This window comes from Oncorhynchus clarkii, chromosome 3 (assembly GCF_045791955.1).
Source record: "Oncorhynchus clarkii lewisi isolate Uvic-CL-2024 chromosome 3, UVic_Ocla_1.0, whole genome shotgun sequence".
NCBI lineage: Eukaryota > Metazoa > Chordata > Actinopteri > Salmoniformes > Salmonidae > Oncorhynchus > Oncorhynchus clarkii.
In genome coordinates, this window is record NC_092149.1 from 84,831,436 (window position 1) to 84,850,255 (window position 18,820).

The 18,820-nt window shown below is 42.8% G+C and overlaps 1 protein-coding gene across 1 annotated transcript in view; it reads right to left on the reverse strand.

Moving 5' to 3' along the window:
• LOC139406187 (syntaxin-binding protein 5-like) overlaps positions 1-18,820 on the reverse strand; it is a 236,343-nt gene that overhangs the window by 133,265 nt on the left and 84,258 nt on the right. Inside the window, exon 4 of the mRNA XM_071148687.1 lies at positions 12,979-13,079. Coding sequence (XP_071004788.1) covers positions 12,979-13,079 — 101 coding nt within the window. The remainder of the gene's footprint in view (positions 1-12,978; positions 13,080-18,820) is intronic.

Sequence of the window (18,820 nt, forward strand, 5' to 3'; positions counted from 1 at the left end):
GAGTGACCGTGTGATGGTGTGAAAGTCAAAAGGTTTTGTTTGACTCAGACAGCTTGACGAGGCGCCATCAACACGGCTCATAATTATCAATTAAATCAGGAGGAGACGTGAGTTGAACTGACCGGCAGCTGGCTGGGCAGCCGAGGAGCTGCTATTGGGGGAAGTAATTAAGTCACTAGATAGAGATCGATGGAACATGTTGTTTCTCAATCTTGGTCACATGCCTCATGACCTTCCCATCTGTTTCTTTGACAGCTTCAGTTTCCCCACTGAGAGGAGATTAGGAGGCCATTTTGGATGAATAGCCACTCTATGTAACATTGATAGATTGTAAATAAGAATTTGTTCTTAACTGATTTTCCTAGTTAAATAAAAGTTAAATTAGAGCCATGATACACCACAGTTATCTGAGAGGAGGAGCCATGATACACCACAGTTATCTGAGAGGAGGAGCCATGAAACACCACAGTTATCCAAGAGGAGGAGCCATGATACACCACAGTTATCTGAGAGGAGGAGCCATGATACACAACAGTTATCTGAGAGGAAGAGCCATGATACACCACAGTTATCTGAGAGGAGGAGCCATGATAGACCACAGTTATCTGAGAGGAGGAGCCATGAAACACCACAGTTATCCAAGAGGAGTAGCCATGATACACCACAGTTATCTGAGAGGAGGAGCCATGATACACCACAGTTATCTGAGAGGAGGAGCCATGATACACCACAGTTATCTGAGAGGAGGAGCCATGATACACCACAGTTATCCAAGAGGAGCAGCCATGAAACACCACAGTTATCTGAGCGGAGGAGCCATGATACACCACAGTTATCCAAGAGGAGGAGCCATGAAATACCACAGTTATCCAAGAGGAGGAGCCATGAAACACCACAGTTATCCAAGAGGAGGAGCCATGATACACCACAGTTATCTGAGAGGAGGAGCCATGAAACACCACAGTTATCTGAGAGGAGGAGCCATGATACACCACAGTTATCCAAGAGGAGGAGCCATGAAACACCACAGTTATCTGAGAGGAGGAGCCATGATACACCACAGTTATCTGAGAGGAGGAGCCATGATACACCACAGTTATCCAAGAGGAGGAGCCATGAAACACCACAGTTATCTGAGAGGGTGAGCCATGATACACCACAGTTATCTGAGAGGAGGAGCCATGAAACACCACAGTTATCTGAGAGGGTGAGCCATGATACACCACAGTTATCTGAGAGGAGGAGCCATGAAACACCACAGTTATCTGAGAGGGTGAGCCATGATACACCACAGTTATCTGAGAGGGGGAGCCATGATAGACCACAGTTATCTGAGAGGAGGAGCCATGATAGACCACAGTTATCCAAGAGGAGGAGCCATGATAGACCACAGTTATCTGAGAGGAGGAGCCATGATAGACCACAGTTATCCAAGAGGAGGAGCCATGATACACCACAGTTATCCAAGAGGAGGAGCCATGATACACCACAGTTATCTGAGAGGAGGAGCCATGAAACACCACAGTTATCTGAGAGGGTGAGCCATGATACACCACAGTTATCTGAGAGGAGGAGCCATGATACACCACAGTTATCTGAGAGGGTGAGCCATGATACACCACAGTTATCTGAGAGGAGGAGCCATGAAACACCACAGTTATCTGAGAGGAGGAGCCATGATACACCACAGTTATCCAAGAGGAGGAGCCATGATAGACCACAGTTATCTGAGAGGAGGAGCCATGAAGCAAATTTACAGAAAAATAAATTTGGAAATATCTCATTTACATCAGTATTCAGCATACAGTACATGTTAGAATGACCTTTGGCAGCGATTAGAGCTTTCTGGGTAAGTCTCTAAGAGGTTTTCCACACCTGGATTGTACAATATTTGCCCATTTATTCTTTTCAGAATTCTTCAAGCTCTGTCCAATTGGTTGTTGATCATTGCTGGACAACCATTTTTTTAAAGTCTTATATTATATTTTCAAGCAGATTTAAGTCAAAATCGTAACTTGACCAGTGTAGATTTGGCCTTGCGTTTTAAGGTTATTGTCCTGCCGTAAGGTGAATTAATATCCCAGTGTCTGGTGGAAAGCAGACCGATACAGATTTTTCTCGAGGAGTTTGCCTGTGCTTACCACCATTCTGTTTATTTTTTATCCTGAAAAACTCCCCAATCCATATTAACGATTACAAGCATATCCCATTAAATGATGCAGCCACCATTATGCTTGAAAAGCATATGCTTGTTACTCAGCAATGTGTTGGTTTGTATTTGCCCCAAACATAACACTTTGTATTCAGGACAAATAGTAAATTGTTTTGCCACATTTCTTGCAGTAATACTAAATAACCTCTTTTGACTCTGTCAATCAGGTTAGTATTATGGAGTACTGTACCTACAGTGCATTCAGAAAGTATACAGACCCCTTCGCTTTTTTCACATTTTGTTACGTTAGACTTATTCTAAAATGTATTAAATATTTTCCTCATCAATCTACACACAATACCCAATAATGACATCACACTACCCCATAATGACATCACAATACCCCATAATGACATCACAATACCCCATAATGACATCACAATACCTTATAATGACATCGCAATACCCCATAATGACATCACAATACCCCATAATGACAAACTCCAAATTGAGTTCAGGTGCATCCTGTTTCCATTGATCATCATTAAGGTGTTTCTACAACTTGATTGGTCCAACTGTGGTAAATTCAATTGATTGGACATGATTTGGAAAGGCACTGTCTCTGTATTTTTTTAACCTATTTTTTTAACTTCTTGAGAATACTTGACACGCAGACGTCCCAAGTATGCCCCTGGAAATGCAAATGCGCTACGCTAAATGCTAAATGTACTCGTTACAACTCAATCTTTGATCAAAATTCACAAGCAGGGTATTGAATTAAAGCTACACTCGTTGTGAACCTAGCCAGCAAGTCAGATTTTTAAAATGCTTTTCGGCGAAAGCATCAGAAGCTATTATCTGATAGCATGCACCCCCCAAAATGCCAGCTCGACACGTAAACAACAGATTTTGCGATAGCCGGCGCTACCCAAAAAGCAGAAATAAAATATAAAACATTCATTACCTTAGACGAGCTTCTTTCTTGGCACTCCTATATGCCCCATAAACATCACTATTGGGTCTTTTTTTCGTTTAAATCGGTCCATATATACCCAAAATAGCTTTGTATGGAAGTTGTGTCATTCAGAAAAAATCATCGTTTTTAAACGCTGCGTAATTTTTTAAAATTAAAAAAGTCGACGATAAACTTTCACAAAACACTTCGAAATCCTTTTGTAATCCAACTTTAGGTATTAGTAAACGTTTATAAGCTATCAAAATGATTACAGGGCGATGTCTCTTCAATAGGTCTTCACTTCAAAAACAATGCCATCTGATATCTCCCTCAACTGCATCCGGTTGAAGACTGGGAAAATGGAGTTCAGATAGAAGGTTTTTCCAACAATTAATTCAATTGAAAATTAGGACAATGGCGCCATCGTGCGGAATTTGTATGAATTGCAGGCAGATTCCCATTAAATTCTGTTCTCTTTTAACAACTGGTGGAAGTGACTTATGGAAATTATTTTTTGCTTTCAGAGAGCAGTTTTTCTTGCGTTTTTCAATGAAACACACGATCTGTTATAGTCACAGCCATGATTTAACCAGTTTTATAAACTTCAGAGTGTTTTCTATCCACACATACTAATCATATGCATATACTATATTCCTGGCATGAGTAGCAGGACGCTGAAAAGTTGCGCGATTTTTAACAGAATTTTCGAAAAAGGAAGGGGTAGAAGTAAGAGGGTAATTACCCTTTATTTAACTAGTCAAGTCAGTTAAGAACAAATTCTTATTTACAATGACGGCCTACCAAAGGCAAAAGGTCTCCAATGGGGACGGGGGTGGAATTAAAAATATTAAATAAATGAAATAAAAAATATAGGACAAAACACACATCACGACAAGAGAGACAACACAACACTACGTAAAGAAAGACCTAAGACAACAACATAGCAAGACAGCAACACATGACAACACAGCATGAGAGCAACGCAACATGACAACAACATGGTAACAACACAACATGGCAGCAGCACAACACATGGTACAAACATTATTGGTCACAGACAACAGCACAAAGGAAAATAAGGTAGAGACAACAATACATCACGCAAAGCAGCCACAACTGTCTGTCAGAGTGTTTGAATGAAGAGTTTGAGATAAAGCTGTCCAGTTTGAGTGTTTGTTGCAGCTCGTTCCGGTCGCTAGCTGCAGCAAACTGAAAAGAGGAGCGACCCAGGGATGTGTGTGCTTTGGGGACCATTAACAGAATGTGACTGGCAGAATGGGTGTTGTATGTGAAGGATGAGGGCTGCAGTAGATATCTCAGATAGAGGGGAGTGAAGCCTAAGGGTTTTATAAATAAGCATCAACCAGTGGGTCTTGAGACAGGTATACAGAGATGACCAGTTTACAGAGGAGTATAGAGCGCAGTGATGTGTCCTATAAGGAGCATTGGTGGCAAATCTGATGGCAGAATGGTAAAGAATATCTAGCCGCTCGAGAGCACCCTTACCTGCCGATCTATATATTATGTCTCCGTAATATAGCATGGGTAGGATGGTCATCTGAATTAGGGTTAGTTTGGCAGCTGGGGTGAAATAGGAGCGATTACGATAGAGGAAACCACGTCTAGATTTAACTTTAGCCTGCCGCTTTGATATGTGATGAGAGAAGGACAGTGCACCGTCTAGCCATAGTCCCAACTTCTTGTATAAGGTGACTACCTCAAGCTCTAAACCCTCAGAGGTAGTAATCACACCGTTGGGGAGAGGGGAATTCTTCTTACCAAACCACATGTCTTTGAGGTGTTCAGAACAAGGTTAAGGGCAGAGAAAGCTTGTTGGACAAAGAAAGCTTTATTGTAGAGCATTTAACACAAAATCCGGAGAGGGGCCAGCTGAGTATAAGACTATATCATCTGCATATAAATGGAAGAGAGAGCTTCCTAATGCCTGAGCTATGTTGTTGATATAAATTGAGAAGAGCGTGGGACCTAGGATCGAGCCATGGGGTACTCCCTTTGTGACAGGCAGAAGGAATTGTCAGTAGAGCTTCGAAACAGATTGTTTTGAGGCAAAGATTTGGGGAAGGGTACCAACACACTTTTGCAACATTTAAAGTCCCAAAGAAAGAACACGGTGGCCTCCATAATTCTTCAATGGAAGAATTTTGGAACCACCAAGGGCTTTGGTCAGGGAGGTGACTCTGACAGAGCTCCAAAGTTAATCTATGGAGATGGGAAAACCTTCCAGAAGGACTACCATCAATGCAGCACTCTACCAAACAGGCCTTCAAGGTAGAGTGGCCAGACGGAAGCCACTCCTCAGTAAAAAGCACATTACAGTCCGCTTGGAGTTTTCCAAAAGCAGTGGTGGAAAAAGTACCCAGTAAAATTTTACTTGAGTAAAAATATACTTGTAATTGCTCAAATATACTTAAGTATCAAAAGTAAGAGTAAAAATAATTAACAATTCCTTATATGAAGAGAACCAAAAGGCACAATCATTTTTTTAATTTGTATTTACGGATAGCCAGGGGCACATTCTAAAACTCAGACATAATTTACAAACAAACAGTTTGTGTTTAGTAGGTCCTCCAGATGAGAGGCAGTAGGGATGAACAGGGAGTTTCTCTTTAAGGGTGTGAATTAGACTATTTTCCTGTCCTGCTAAGAATTCAAAATGTAAAGAGTACTTCTGGGTGCTAGGTAAAATGTATGGAGTAGAAGGTACATTCTTTTCTTTAGGAATGTAGTGGAGTAAAAATAAAAGTTTTCAAAAATATAAATAGTAAAAGTACAGATACCACAAAAAGTAGTGCTTCAAAGTATTTTTACAACACTGGCCAAAAGGCACATAAAGACTGTCAGGCCATGAGAAACAAGATTCTCTGGTCTGATGAAACCAAGATTGAACTCTTTGGCCTGAATGCCAAGTGTCGCATCTGGAGACCTGTCACCATCCCTAAGGAGAAGCATGGTGGTGGCAGCATCATGCTGTGTTTTTTTTTTCAGCGACAGGGACCAGGAGACAAATCAGGATTGAGGGGAAGATGAACGGAGCAAAGTACAGAGCGATCCTTAATGAAAACCTGCTTCAGAGTGCTCAGGATCTCAGACTGCCGTGAAGGTTCTCCTTCCAGCAGGACAATAAACCAGAGCTCACAATGCAGGACTGGCTTTGGAACAAGCCTCTGAATGGCCTTGAGTGACCCGGCCAGAGCCCGGACTTGAACCTAATCGAACATCTCTGGAGAGACCTTGAGAGGATCTGTAGAGAAGAATGGGAGAAACTCCCAAAATACAGGTGTTCCAATGTTGTAGCGTCATACTCAAGAAGACTTGAGGCTGTAATCGCTGTCAAAGTTGCTTCAGCAAAGTACTGAGTAAAGGGTCTGAATACTTATGTAAAGTGAAAATTCCGTTTTGCCCAAACCTGTTTTTACTTTATCATTATGGGGTATTGTGATGTCATTATGGGGTATTGTGATGTCATTATGGGGTATTGTATGTAGATTGATGAGGGGAGAAACAAAACAATTTAATCAATTTTAAAATAAGGCAGTAACATAACAAAATGTGGAAAAATTCAAGGGGTCTAAAATAATATCCGGATGCACTCTACAATGTTGTTGATCCATCCTCAGGTTTCTCCTATCACAGCCATTAAACTCTGCAACTGTTTTAACACGCTAGAGTCTCTTTCCGCGGCAACGTGGAAATCTAATTAACATAATAAACAAAATCCCAAACAAAATCCGTCAGTTTAAACTAAAGATATGTTTTTTTTTGCATCTCAACCCACAGCATCTGCTAATGTTGCATCTTCCGCATCTTCAGTGAAAGGTAGCAGAGCTAGAACAATGTCTGTTAAAACCATGAGAATATCTCGAAAATCAATCTTCTCACTATATCGTCTGCAGCATCCAAACGATTTGGGCTCTCACAAACACGACAGTGTTCTCCATTTTGCTCTACGACTCCCCCACTCCCCCTACGACTCTTCTGAAGTCGGTACAGACGTTCTGAACAGATTGGGCTACACGCTAATATGACCACTCTGCAGAAAGTTGAGACTCTCATGAACAGGTGTCAGTTGTTTTGCTCTTGGCTACCCACTAGCCTCACAAGACTGGTCTGAAGGTCCATCGTACCAGTTACATTTTTTATGAATGTATAAATGGAGATCGTTTAGTGCCAAAAATGAGGGTTTAAATACATGTCAATAATTTTTTTCATGGCTTATAGTTTTACATACAGTGAAGCAAAAAAGTATTTAGTCAGCCACCAATTGTGCAAGTTCTCCCACTTAAAAATATGAGATAGGCCTGTAATTTTCATCATAGGTACACTTCAACAATGACAGACAAAATCCAGAAAATCACATTGTAGGATTTTTTATGAATTTATTTGCAAATTATGGTGGAAAATAAGTATTTGGTCACCTACAAACAAGCAAGATTTCTGGCTCTCACAGACCTGTAACTTCTTCTTTAAGAGGCCCTCTGTCCTCCACTCGTTACCTGTATTAATGGCACCTGTTTGGACTTGTTATCAGTATAAAATACACATGTCCACAACCTCAAACAGTCACACTCCAAACTCCACTATGGCCAAGACCAAAGAGCTGTCAAAAGACACCAGAAGCAAAATTGTAGACCTGCACCAAGCTGGGAAGACGGAATCTGCAATAGGTAAGCAGCTTGGTTTGAAGAAATCAACCGTGGGAGCAATTATTAGGAAATGGAAGACATACAAGACCACTGATAATCTCCCTCGATCTGGGGCTCCACGCAAGATCTCACCCCGTGGGGTCAAAATGATCACAAGAACGGTGAGCAAAAATCCCAGAACCACACGGGGGGACCTAGTGATTGACCTGCAGAGAGCTGGGACCAAAGCAACAAAGCCTACCATCAGTAACACACTACGCCGTCAGGGACTCAAACTTGAAAGAATAGAATAATCTACCTGCATATAAAAACTGTTTGGAAACTCATGAAACATACAGCATACAACTCATGGAAAGAAAGCTTAACTTTAATACATTTCTACTTTTTAGATCAGGAGAAAACTTCACTTTGATTAATTTCAACATAGATCAGGAAAAAGCTTTACTATTATCGTGTCTGGACATTAAATGTGAAGACTGTTATTTTATCGAATCAATTGCCTGTGTGAAATTATTATTACGTGATTAAACTAACCATGTAAACTTTAATTAACTAGGAAGTCGGGGCACCACGGAAAAATGTTTGTCTATTTACAGAATCGACTCTTTAGATATTTTCATATCTTATCAACACAGTCGCTTATTAATGAATTATTATTATTACCTCATCAGTTCTTATTACTGAACATCGCAAACCTTTGGATATCTGCACGAACCCTAGCCTAAATGATGAATCAGCGATTTACAAATTGGCTTAATTATTGATTTACTAACTAACTAAATAATCACAGAAATACATAACAAACAAACAGTAGAAAATTGGGTTACTACGTGATACAAAGAAAAAAAGTCCCTAGCGGACAAAGCCTGATATGACGGCTTGGTAGACTATAGAAAGGGGTGGGGACTGAGAAAGAGCGGGAAAAGACTAAATGGATAAATGGATAGTTGATAATTATATTAATTTAAATGCTAATCCTTTGCACATGAACGGCCGCTCATTCGAGAATAATTGCAATGTATATATTTAGTGCCGTATGACGTAGTTCTCTCCTCCGTTGGAATCGCCGGTCCGTCTGCTGGAGAGTTCAGTTCATCAGAGAGTCTTTGGTTAACTTCCCCAGAAGTCACAATGTCTTCTCTGTTGGAATCGCCGGTCCGTCTGCTGGAGAGTTCAGTTCATCAGAGAGTCTCTGGTTAACTTCCCCAGAAGTCACAATGTCTTCTCTGTTGGAATTGCCGGTCCGTCTGCTGGAGAGTTCAGTTCATCAGAGAGTCTCTGGTTAACTTCCCCAGAAGTCACAATGTCTTCTCTGTTGGAATCGCCGGTCCGTCTGCTGGAGAGTTCAGTTCATCAGAGAGTCTCTGGTTAACTTCCCCAGAAGTCACAATGTCTTCTCTGTTGGAATCTGGTCCGTCTGGTGGAGAGTCAGTTCATCAGAGAGTCTCTGGTTAACTTCCCCAGAAGTCACAATGTCTTCTCTGTTGGAATCTGGTCCGTCTGCTGGAGAGTCAGTTCATCAGAGAGTCTCTGGTTAACTTCCCCAGAAGTCACAATGTCTTCTCTGTTGGAATCGCCGGTCCGTCTGCTGGAGAGTCAGGTTCATCAGAGAGTCTCTGGTTAACTTCCCCAGAAGTCACAATGTCTTCTCTGTTGGAATCTGGTCCGTCTGGTGGAGAGTCAGTTCATCAAAGAGTCTCTGGTTAACTTCCCCAGAAGTCACAATGTCTTCTCTGTTGGAATCTGGTCCGTCTGCTGGAGAGTCAGTTCATTGGAGAGTCTCTGGTTAACTTCCCCAGAAGTCACAACGTCCTTTGTGGTTGTAGCTTTCTCAACGGCTCTGGATAGTGTCTGTTGTCATGGAAACGTCAGGCACACAGATGGTAGTTGCATAGAATAGATGCTTCCGCAGTTGTCAGTATTCTCGTACTAGACTTAAGTAATTCCCAGCTGCAGACTAGTAATTATATGTCTAGGATTTGCTCTTATTTTGTAGTGATTTGATAGTCTCAGCGTTGAAGCATTTCCAGCCGTTTAGCCCAAACTACACGCTGTCTGGTCTCCTGGGCCTATAGAAATGCAGATATTCCGACATGGGGACTCCGTCCCGGCATTCTCTGACTTGATGTAAATGTTGCAGGAAGTGTGTTTTATACTCTGTGGATGCCTGATGTTATGTCTGGCCTCACGGGGGCGTGGCCACTGACTAGTTCAACTTTATATGCAAATCAATACTTTCATTTAGAAGGTTAACATCACATTACATCTTTCCAAAAAAGAGTTTAATGTTTAATCATATACGTTTCGCAACATTTAGATGTAAACCTGACAGATGGGAAATGTACTTATGTTTGTTTCCTGTCCTTCATGAGATCACCAAATGAAACACACTCGTCATGACTGTCCCTTAAGTGTCCACGGACCTCTCCCACATTCTCAAAAATATAAATATTGTTTAATTATTCAAACGTTTGATGTCCAAGAGTCACTTTGTGTTCCACAGTTTACATTTTGATCTGGAACACTACAGAGAATAGAGGCAGTGTATTTTATGACTGACCATAAAGCGGGCCGACTTCCCGCTCTCCTCCTCTACGAGAGAGAGCATGCTGTAGAGTAGTGGCTAATTAACAAGCATCAGTATGATGCCATCACTATTTGTCCATCAATGTTTATGAATCACACTTGGAAAGTATTCAGACCCCTTGACTTTTTCCTTCTAGGATAAAGTTATCTATTTCCTTTGACAAAGCAGCCATTTTTCTTCACCAATGAAATGATAATGAGTCAAAAGTTCAAAATAAATGGACAAACTGCTAGTAGCCGCGTTGCAATAATTTATCAACCAGCGTTTCCAACAGCAAGGTTTGTTTATCAGGCTTTTACGATATTAGAAAGACCTTCACAATATCTTCCCAAAGATTCTTCGCTGTTTCTCTCTTTTTTTAACAGTTCAAACAAGAAGACCACAACACACAAAAATATCCTTTCAAAGTATCTATCTTTCCCTCTCTCTTCTTCAAGCACAAACAAACAATGTATAATTCATTTTCCCCCCTCTTTCATAGAGCCTGAAGCTTGCCCCCAAAGGACAACTAAGAGTAAATCAAAGTGAAAGGGGCCAGTAAAAGAGATAGCTCAAACTTCTCTAACTTTGCCTCAAGACTCAATAAAAAAACACTCACCACCACAATGCTGAATGTCGCAAACATCAACAAATTCCTCATCTTTCAAAATGCTGTGGCTTAGCCATTCAGACAGTATCTGCTTGACCTTGTCTGCCCTGAACGAGACAGATTTATTCTGCCCTACCAAGCAAAAAGGCAGTAACTAATAATTTGGTAGAAAATGAGTCATTTTTGCTACATTAAACACATGCTTAATCATGTGGACAAGTATTCTGCCTCTGTTGTATTGTGTTTTGGAGAAAATGGGGTTCATGTTATCAGTAACTTTATAAAGTTACTGAGAAACCAAGGTAAACAAAAAAATATATGTTTCTCAGTTCCACGCTATTAGCAGATACTGCTTTTTTGCTTGGTAGGGCAGTACAGATGAACGAGCCAATACAACCTACTACATATTACCCCTCAATACAACCTACTACATATTACCCCTCAATACAACCTACTACATATTACCCCTCAATACAACCTACTACACATGACTCCTCAATACAACCTACTACATATTACCCCTCAATACAACCTACTACATATTACCCAGCCAATACAACCTACTACATATTACCCCTCAATACAACCTACTACACATGACCCCTCAATACAACCTACTACATATGACCCAGCCAATACAACCTACTACATATTACCCAGCCAATACAACCTACTACATATTACCCCTCAATACAACCTACTACATATTACCCCTCAATACAACCTACTACATATTACCCCTCAATACAACCTACTACACATGACCCCTCAATACAACCTACTACATATTACCCAGCCAATACAACCTACTACATATTACCCAGCCAATACAACCTACTATACATGACCCCTCAATACAACCTACTACACATGACCCAGCCAATACAACCTACTACATATTACCCCTCAATACAACCTACTACATATTACCCCTCAATACAACCTACTACACATGACCCCTCAATACAACCTACTACATATTACCCCTCAATACAACCTACTACATATTACCCCTCAATACAACCTACTACATATGACCCCTCAATACAACCTACTACATATTACCCCTCAATACAACCTACTACATATTACCCAGCCAATACAACCTACTACATATTACCCAGCCAATACAACCTATTACATATGACCCAGCCAATACAACCTACTAGATGGGAGATATCAGACCAGGCTACGTTCTGTTCTGCCTCTGGGATAGAATCAACTCATCCATGTTGGTGATGGGAGATATCAGACCAGGTTACATTCTGTTCCTCCTCTGGGATAGAATCAACTCATCCATGTTGGTGATGGGAGATATCAGACCAGGTTATGGGGCAGCAGGTAGCCTAGTGGATAGAGCATTGGGCCAGTAACCAAAAAGTTGTTGAATAGAATCCCTGAGCTGACAAGGTACAAATCTGTCGTTCTGCCACTGAACAAGGCAGTTAACCCACTGTTCCTAGGCCGTCATTGCAAATAAGAATTTGTTCTTAACTGACTTGCCTAGTAAATAAATATATATATATATTATTTGGACCTTTACGGACCCTTCTTTTTCTTTCTAATCTCTATCTTCGGTACATTGATGCAGACACCAAGAAAATATCAGAGCAAAGTTGGAGAAAACATACTAAAATATTAAAGCAGAAGATACTAGTCTGACTCTAACATATGAATGAATAGTGAACCTCGAGACAGGTAGACAGGAAACCTTGAGACAGGTAGACAGGGAACCTTGAGACAGGTAGACAGGGAACCTTGAGACAGGTAGACAGGGAACCTTGAGACAGGTAGACGGGGAACCTTGAGACAGGTATGCTGTCTAACTATAATGTATAATGTTTCATACACTTGCCTTGAAGTCTAATCCATCTCATTGAGCCTTGAGATGTCAAACAGAAAATATTCCTGCATTTATGCAAGGTCCTATGTGTGTGTGTGTGTGTGTGTGTGTGTGTGTTTGTGTGTGTGTGTGTGTGTGTGTGTGTGTGTGTGTGTGTGTGTGTGTGTGTGTGTTACTGAAGTTCATACCTCTCCCTGTTGAATTTGAGCGAGTGCAGGATGGCTGGGCGTCTCTGGCGAAGGTTCCACAGGTGCAGTGTGTCATCTGCACATGCTGTGACCAGAGCTCCCTGAAGGAGAGGTACAGAACACAGACAGTCAGTACACCAGAGCTCCCTGAAGGAGAGGTACAGAACACAGACAGTCACTACACCAGAGCTCCCTGGAGGAGAGGTACAGAACACAGACAGTCAGTACACCAGAGCTCCCTGAAGGAGAGGTACAGAACACAGACAGTCAGTACACCAGAGCTCCCTGAAGGAGAGGTACAGAACACAAACAGTCAGTACACCAGAGCTCCCTGAAGGAGAGGTACAGAACACAGACAGTCAGTACACCAGAGCTCCCTGAAGGAGAGGTAGAGAACACAGACAGTCAGTACACTAGGGCTCCCTGAAGGAGAGGTACATAACTCACAGTCAGTACACCAGAGCTCCCTGAAGGAGAGGTACAGAACACAGACAGTCAGTACACCAGAGCTCCCTGAAGGAGAGGTACAGAACACAGACAGTCAGTACACCAGAGCTCCCTGAAGGAGAGGTACAGAACACAGACAGTCAGTACACTAGGGCTCCCTGAAGGAGAGGTACATAACTCACAGTCAGTACACCAGAGCTCCCTGAAGGAGAGGTACAGAACACAGACAGTCAGTACACTAGGGCTCCCTGAAGGAGAGGTACATAACTCACAGTCAGTACACCAGAGCTCCCTGAAGGAGAGGTACAGAACACAGACAGTCTGTACACTGGGGCTCTCAAACCTTTTGCAGCAAGGTAGATACTTAAAAAAAAATGAAACGTTGCAAGTTTTCTATCTTTCAAATAGGCACATTCCTCTCCTCTCCCGTGCCTGGTGTGTGTCTACACCTCTCCTCTCCCGTGCCTGGTGTGTGTCTACACCTCTCCTCTCCCGTGCCTGGTGTGTGTCTACACCCCTTGTCTCCTGTGCCTGGTGTGTCTACACCTCTCCTCTCCCGTGTCTGGTGTGTGTCTACACCTCTCCTCTCCCGTGCCTGGTGTGTGTCTACACCTCTCCTCTCCCGTGCCTGGTGTGTGTCTACACCCCTCGTCTCCTGTGCCTGGTGTGTGTCTACACCTCTCCTCTCCCGTGCCTGGTGTGTGTCTACACCTCTCCTCTCCCGTGCCTGGTGTGTGTCTACACCCCTCGTCTCCCGTGCCTGGTGTGTGGCTACACCTCTCCTCTCCCGTGCCTGGTGTGTGTCTACACCTCTCCTCTCCCGTGCCTAGTGTGTCTCTACACCTCTCCTCTCCCGTGCCTGGTGTGTGTCTACACCTCTCCTCTCCCGTGCCTGGTGTGTGTCTACACCCCTCGTCTCCTGTGCCTGGTGTGTCTACACCTCTCCTCTCCCGTGCCTGGTGTGTGTCTACACCTCTCCTCTCCCGTGCCTGGTGTGTGTCTACACCTCTCCTCTCCCGTGCCTGGTGTGTGTCTACACCCCTTGTCTCCTGTGCCTGGTGTGTGTCTACACCCCTCGTCTCCCGTGCCTGGTGTGTGTCTACACCTCTCCTCTCCCGTGCCTGGTGTGTGTCTACACCTCTCCTCTCCCGTGCCTAGTGTGTCTCTACACCTCTCCTCTCCCGTGCCTGGTGTGTGTCTACACCTCTCCTCTCCCGTGCCTGGTGTGTGTCTACACTAAGGAGTTGTAGGGGAGAGGAGAGGTGTGTATAATGACTTGCAAATCAATTTCCTCCGAAGTGGGAGAAAGAGAGGGAGGAAGTGGGAGAAAGAGAGGGAGGAAGTGGGTGAAAGAGAGGGAGGAAATGGGAGAAAGAGAGGGAGGAAGTGGGGGAAAGAGAGGGAGGAAGTGGGAGAAAGAGAGGGAGGAAGTGGGGGAAAGAGAGGGAGGGATTTACAATAGAGTTTGGGGATGAAAGAGAGAGTTGAGAAAGTTGTACTGCATGTGGTGCATGTTAGTATATTCAGCATGTACTGTACAGTTGAAGTCGGAAGTTGAAGTAGACCTTAGCCAAATACATATAAAATCAGTTTTTCACAATTCCTGACATTTAATAATTCCCTGTCTTAGGTCAGTTAGGATCACCACTTTATTTTAAGGATGTGAAAAGTCAGAATAATTGAAGAAAGAATGATTTATTTCAGCTTTCATTTATTTCATCACATTCCCAGTGGGTCAGAAGTTTACATACACTCAATTAGTATTTGGTAGCATTGCCTTTAAATTGTTTAACTTGGGTCAAACGTTTCGGGTAGCCTTCTACAAGCTTCCCACAGTAAGTTGGGTGAATTTTGGCCTATACCTCCTGACAGAGCTGATGTAACTGAGTCAGGTTTGTAGGCCTCCTTGCTGGCACACACTTTTTCAGTTCTGCCCACACATCTCCTATAGGATTGAGGTCAGGGCTTTGTGATGGCCACTCCAATACCTTGACTTTGTTGTCCTTAAGCCATTTTGCCACAACTTTGGAAGTGTGCTTGGAGTCATTGTCCATTTGGAAGACCCATTTGCGACCAAGCGTTAACGTCCTGACTGATATCTTGAGATGTTGCTTCAATATATCCACATAATGTCCCTACCTCATGATGCTATCTATTTTGTGAAGTGCAGAAGTCCCTCCTGCAGCAAATCACCCCCACAACATGATGCTGCCACTCTTGTGCTTCGCGGTTGGGATGGTGTTCTTCGGCTTGCAAGGCTCCCCCTTTTTCCTCCAAACACAACGATGTTCATTATGGCCAAACAGTTTTATTTTTGTTTCATCAGACCAGAGGGTCAAAAAAGTACGATCTTTGTCCCCATGTGCAGTTGCAGACCGTAGTTTGTCTTTTTTTATGGCGGTTTTGGAGCAGTGGCTTCTTCCTTGCTGACCGGCCTTTCAGGTTATGTCGGTGTAGGACTCGTTTTACTGTGGATATAGATACTTTTGTACCTGTTTCCTCCAGCATCTTCACAAGGTCCTTTGCTGCTGTTCAGGGATTGATTTGCTCTTTTTGCACCAAAGTACGTCTCTAGGAGACAGAACGCATCTCCTTCCTGAGCGGTATGACGGCTGCTTGGTCCAATGTTGTTTAAACTTGTGTACTATTGTTTGTACAGATGAACGTGGTACCTTCAGACGTTTGGAAATTGCTCAAGGATGAACCAGACTTGTGGAGCTCTACAATACTATTTCTGAGGTCTTGGCTGATTTCTTTACATTTTCCCATGATGTCAAGCAAAGAAGCACTGAGTTTGAAGGTAGGCCTTGAAATACATCCACAGGTACACCTCCAATTTACTCAAATTACGTGAATTAGCCTATCAGAAGCTTCTAAAGCCATGACATCATTTTCTGGAATTTTCCAAGCTGTTTAAAGGCACAGTCAACTTAGTGTATGTAAACTTCTGACCCACTGGAATGGTGATACAGTGAATTATAAGTGAAATAATCTGTCTGTAAACAACTGTTGGAAAAATGACTTGTGTCATACACAAAGTAGATGTCCTAACCGACTTGCCAAAACTATAGTTTGATAACAAGAAATTTGTGGAGTGGTTGAAAAACGAGTTTTAATAACTCCAACCTAAGTGTATGTAAATGTCCGACTTCAACTGTATAAGTTTGGATGTGGGGAGGCAGGTAGCCTAGCAGTTAATCTCTGTATAACCCTGTAGACGTCAGCTATAACCCTGTAGACATCAGCTATAACCCTGTAGACATCAGCTATAACCCTGTAGACGTCAGCTATAACCCTGTAGACGTCAGCTATAACCCTGTAGACATCAGCTATAACCCTGTAGACATGTTCCTATAACCCTGTAGACGTCAGCTATAACCCTGTAGACATGTTCCTATAACCCTGTAGACGTCAGCTGTGACTCAGACATGTTCCTATAACCCTGTAGACCTCTAGCTGTGATTCAGACATGTTCCTATAACCCTGTAGACCTCTAGCTGTGATTCAGACATGTTCCTATAACCCTGTAGACCTCTAGCTGTGACTCAGACATGTTCCTATAACCCTGTAGACTTCAGCTGTAACTCAGACATGTTCGTATAACCCTGTAGACCTCTAGCTGTGATTCAGACATGTTCCTATAACCCTGTAGACGTCAGCTATAACCCTGTAGACGTCAGCTATAACCCTGTAGACATGTTCCTATAACCCTGTAGACCTCTAGCTGTGATTCAGACATGTTCCTATAACCCTGTAGACCTCTAGCTGTGATTCAGACATGTTCCTATAACCCTGTAGACCTCTAGCTGTGACTCAGACATGTTCCTATAACCCTGTAGACCTCTAGCTGTGATTCAGACATGTTCCTATAACCCTGTAGACTTCAGCTGTGACTCAGACATGTTCGTATAACCCTGTAGACCTCTAGCTGTGACTCAGACATGTTCCCATAACCCTGTAGACCTCTAGCTGTGATTCAGACATGTTCCTATAACCCTGTAGACCTCTAGCTGTGACTCAGACATGTTCCTATAACCCTGTAGACCTCTAGCTGTGATTCAGACATGTTCCTATAACCCTGTAGACCTCTAGCTGTGATTCAGACATGTTCCTATAACCCTGTAGACCTCTAGCTGTGACTCAGACATGTTCCTATAACCCTGTAGACCTCTAGCTGTGATTCAGACATGTTCCTATACCCTGTAGACGTCAGCTATAACTCAGACATGTTCTTATAACCCTGTAGACTTCAGCTGTAACTCAGACATGTTCGTATAACCCTGTAGAACTCTAGCTGTGATTCAGACATGTTCCTATAACCCTGTAGACGTCAGCTATAACCCTGTAGACGTCAGCTATAACCCTGTAGACATGTTCCTATAACCCTGTCGACGTCAGCTGTGACTCAGACATGTTCCTATAACCCTGTAGACCTCTAGCTGTGATTCAGACATGTTCCTATAACCCTGTAGACCTCTAGCTGTGACTCAGACATGTTCCTATAACCCTGTAGACCTCTAGCTGTGATTCAGACATGTTCCTATAACCCTGTAGACTTCAGCTGTGACTCAGACATGTTCGTATAACCCTGTAGACCTCTAGCTGTGACTCAGACATGTTCCTATAACCCTGTAGACCTCTAGCTGTGATTCAGACATGTTCCTATAACCCTGTAGACCTCTAACTGTGATTCAGACATGTTCCTATAACCCTGTAGACCTCTAGCTGTGACTCAGACATGTTCCTATAACCCTGTAGACTTCAGCTGTTACTCAGACATGTTCGTATAACCCTGTAGACCTCTAGCTGTGATTCAGACATGTTCCTATAACCCTGTAGACGTCAGCTATAACCCTGTAGACGTCAGCTATAACCCTGTAGACATGTTCCTATAACCCTGTAGACCTCTAGCTGTGATTCAGACATGTTCCTATAACCCTGTAGACCTCTAGCTGTGATTCAGACATGTTCCTATAACCCTGTAGACGTCAGCTATAACCCTGTAGACGTCAGCTATAACCCTGTAGACATGTTCCTATAACCCTGTAGACCTCTAGCTGTGATTCAGACATGTTCCTATAACCCTGTAGACCTCTAGCTGTGATTCAGACATGTTCCTATAACCCTGTAGACCTCTAGCTGTGACTCAGACATGTTCCTATAACCCTGTAGACCTCTAGCTGTGATTCAGACATGTTCCTATAACCCTGTAGACTTCAGCTGTGACTCAGACATGTTCGTATAACCCTGTAGACCTCTAGCTGTGACTCAGACATGTTCCCATAACCCTGTAGACCTCTAGCTATGATTCAGACATGTTCCTATAACCCTGTAGACCTCTAGCTGTGACTCAGACATGTTCCTATAACCCTGTAGACCTCTAGCTGTGATTCAG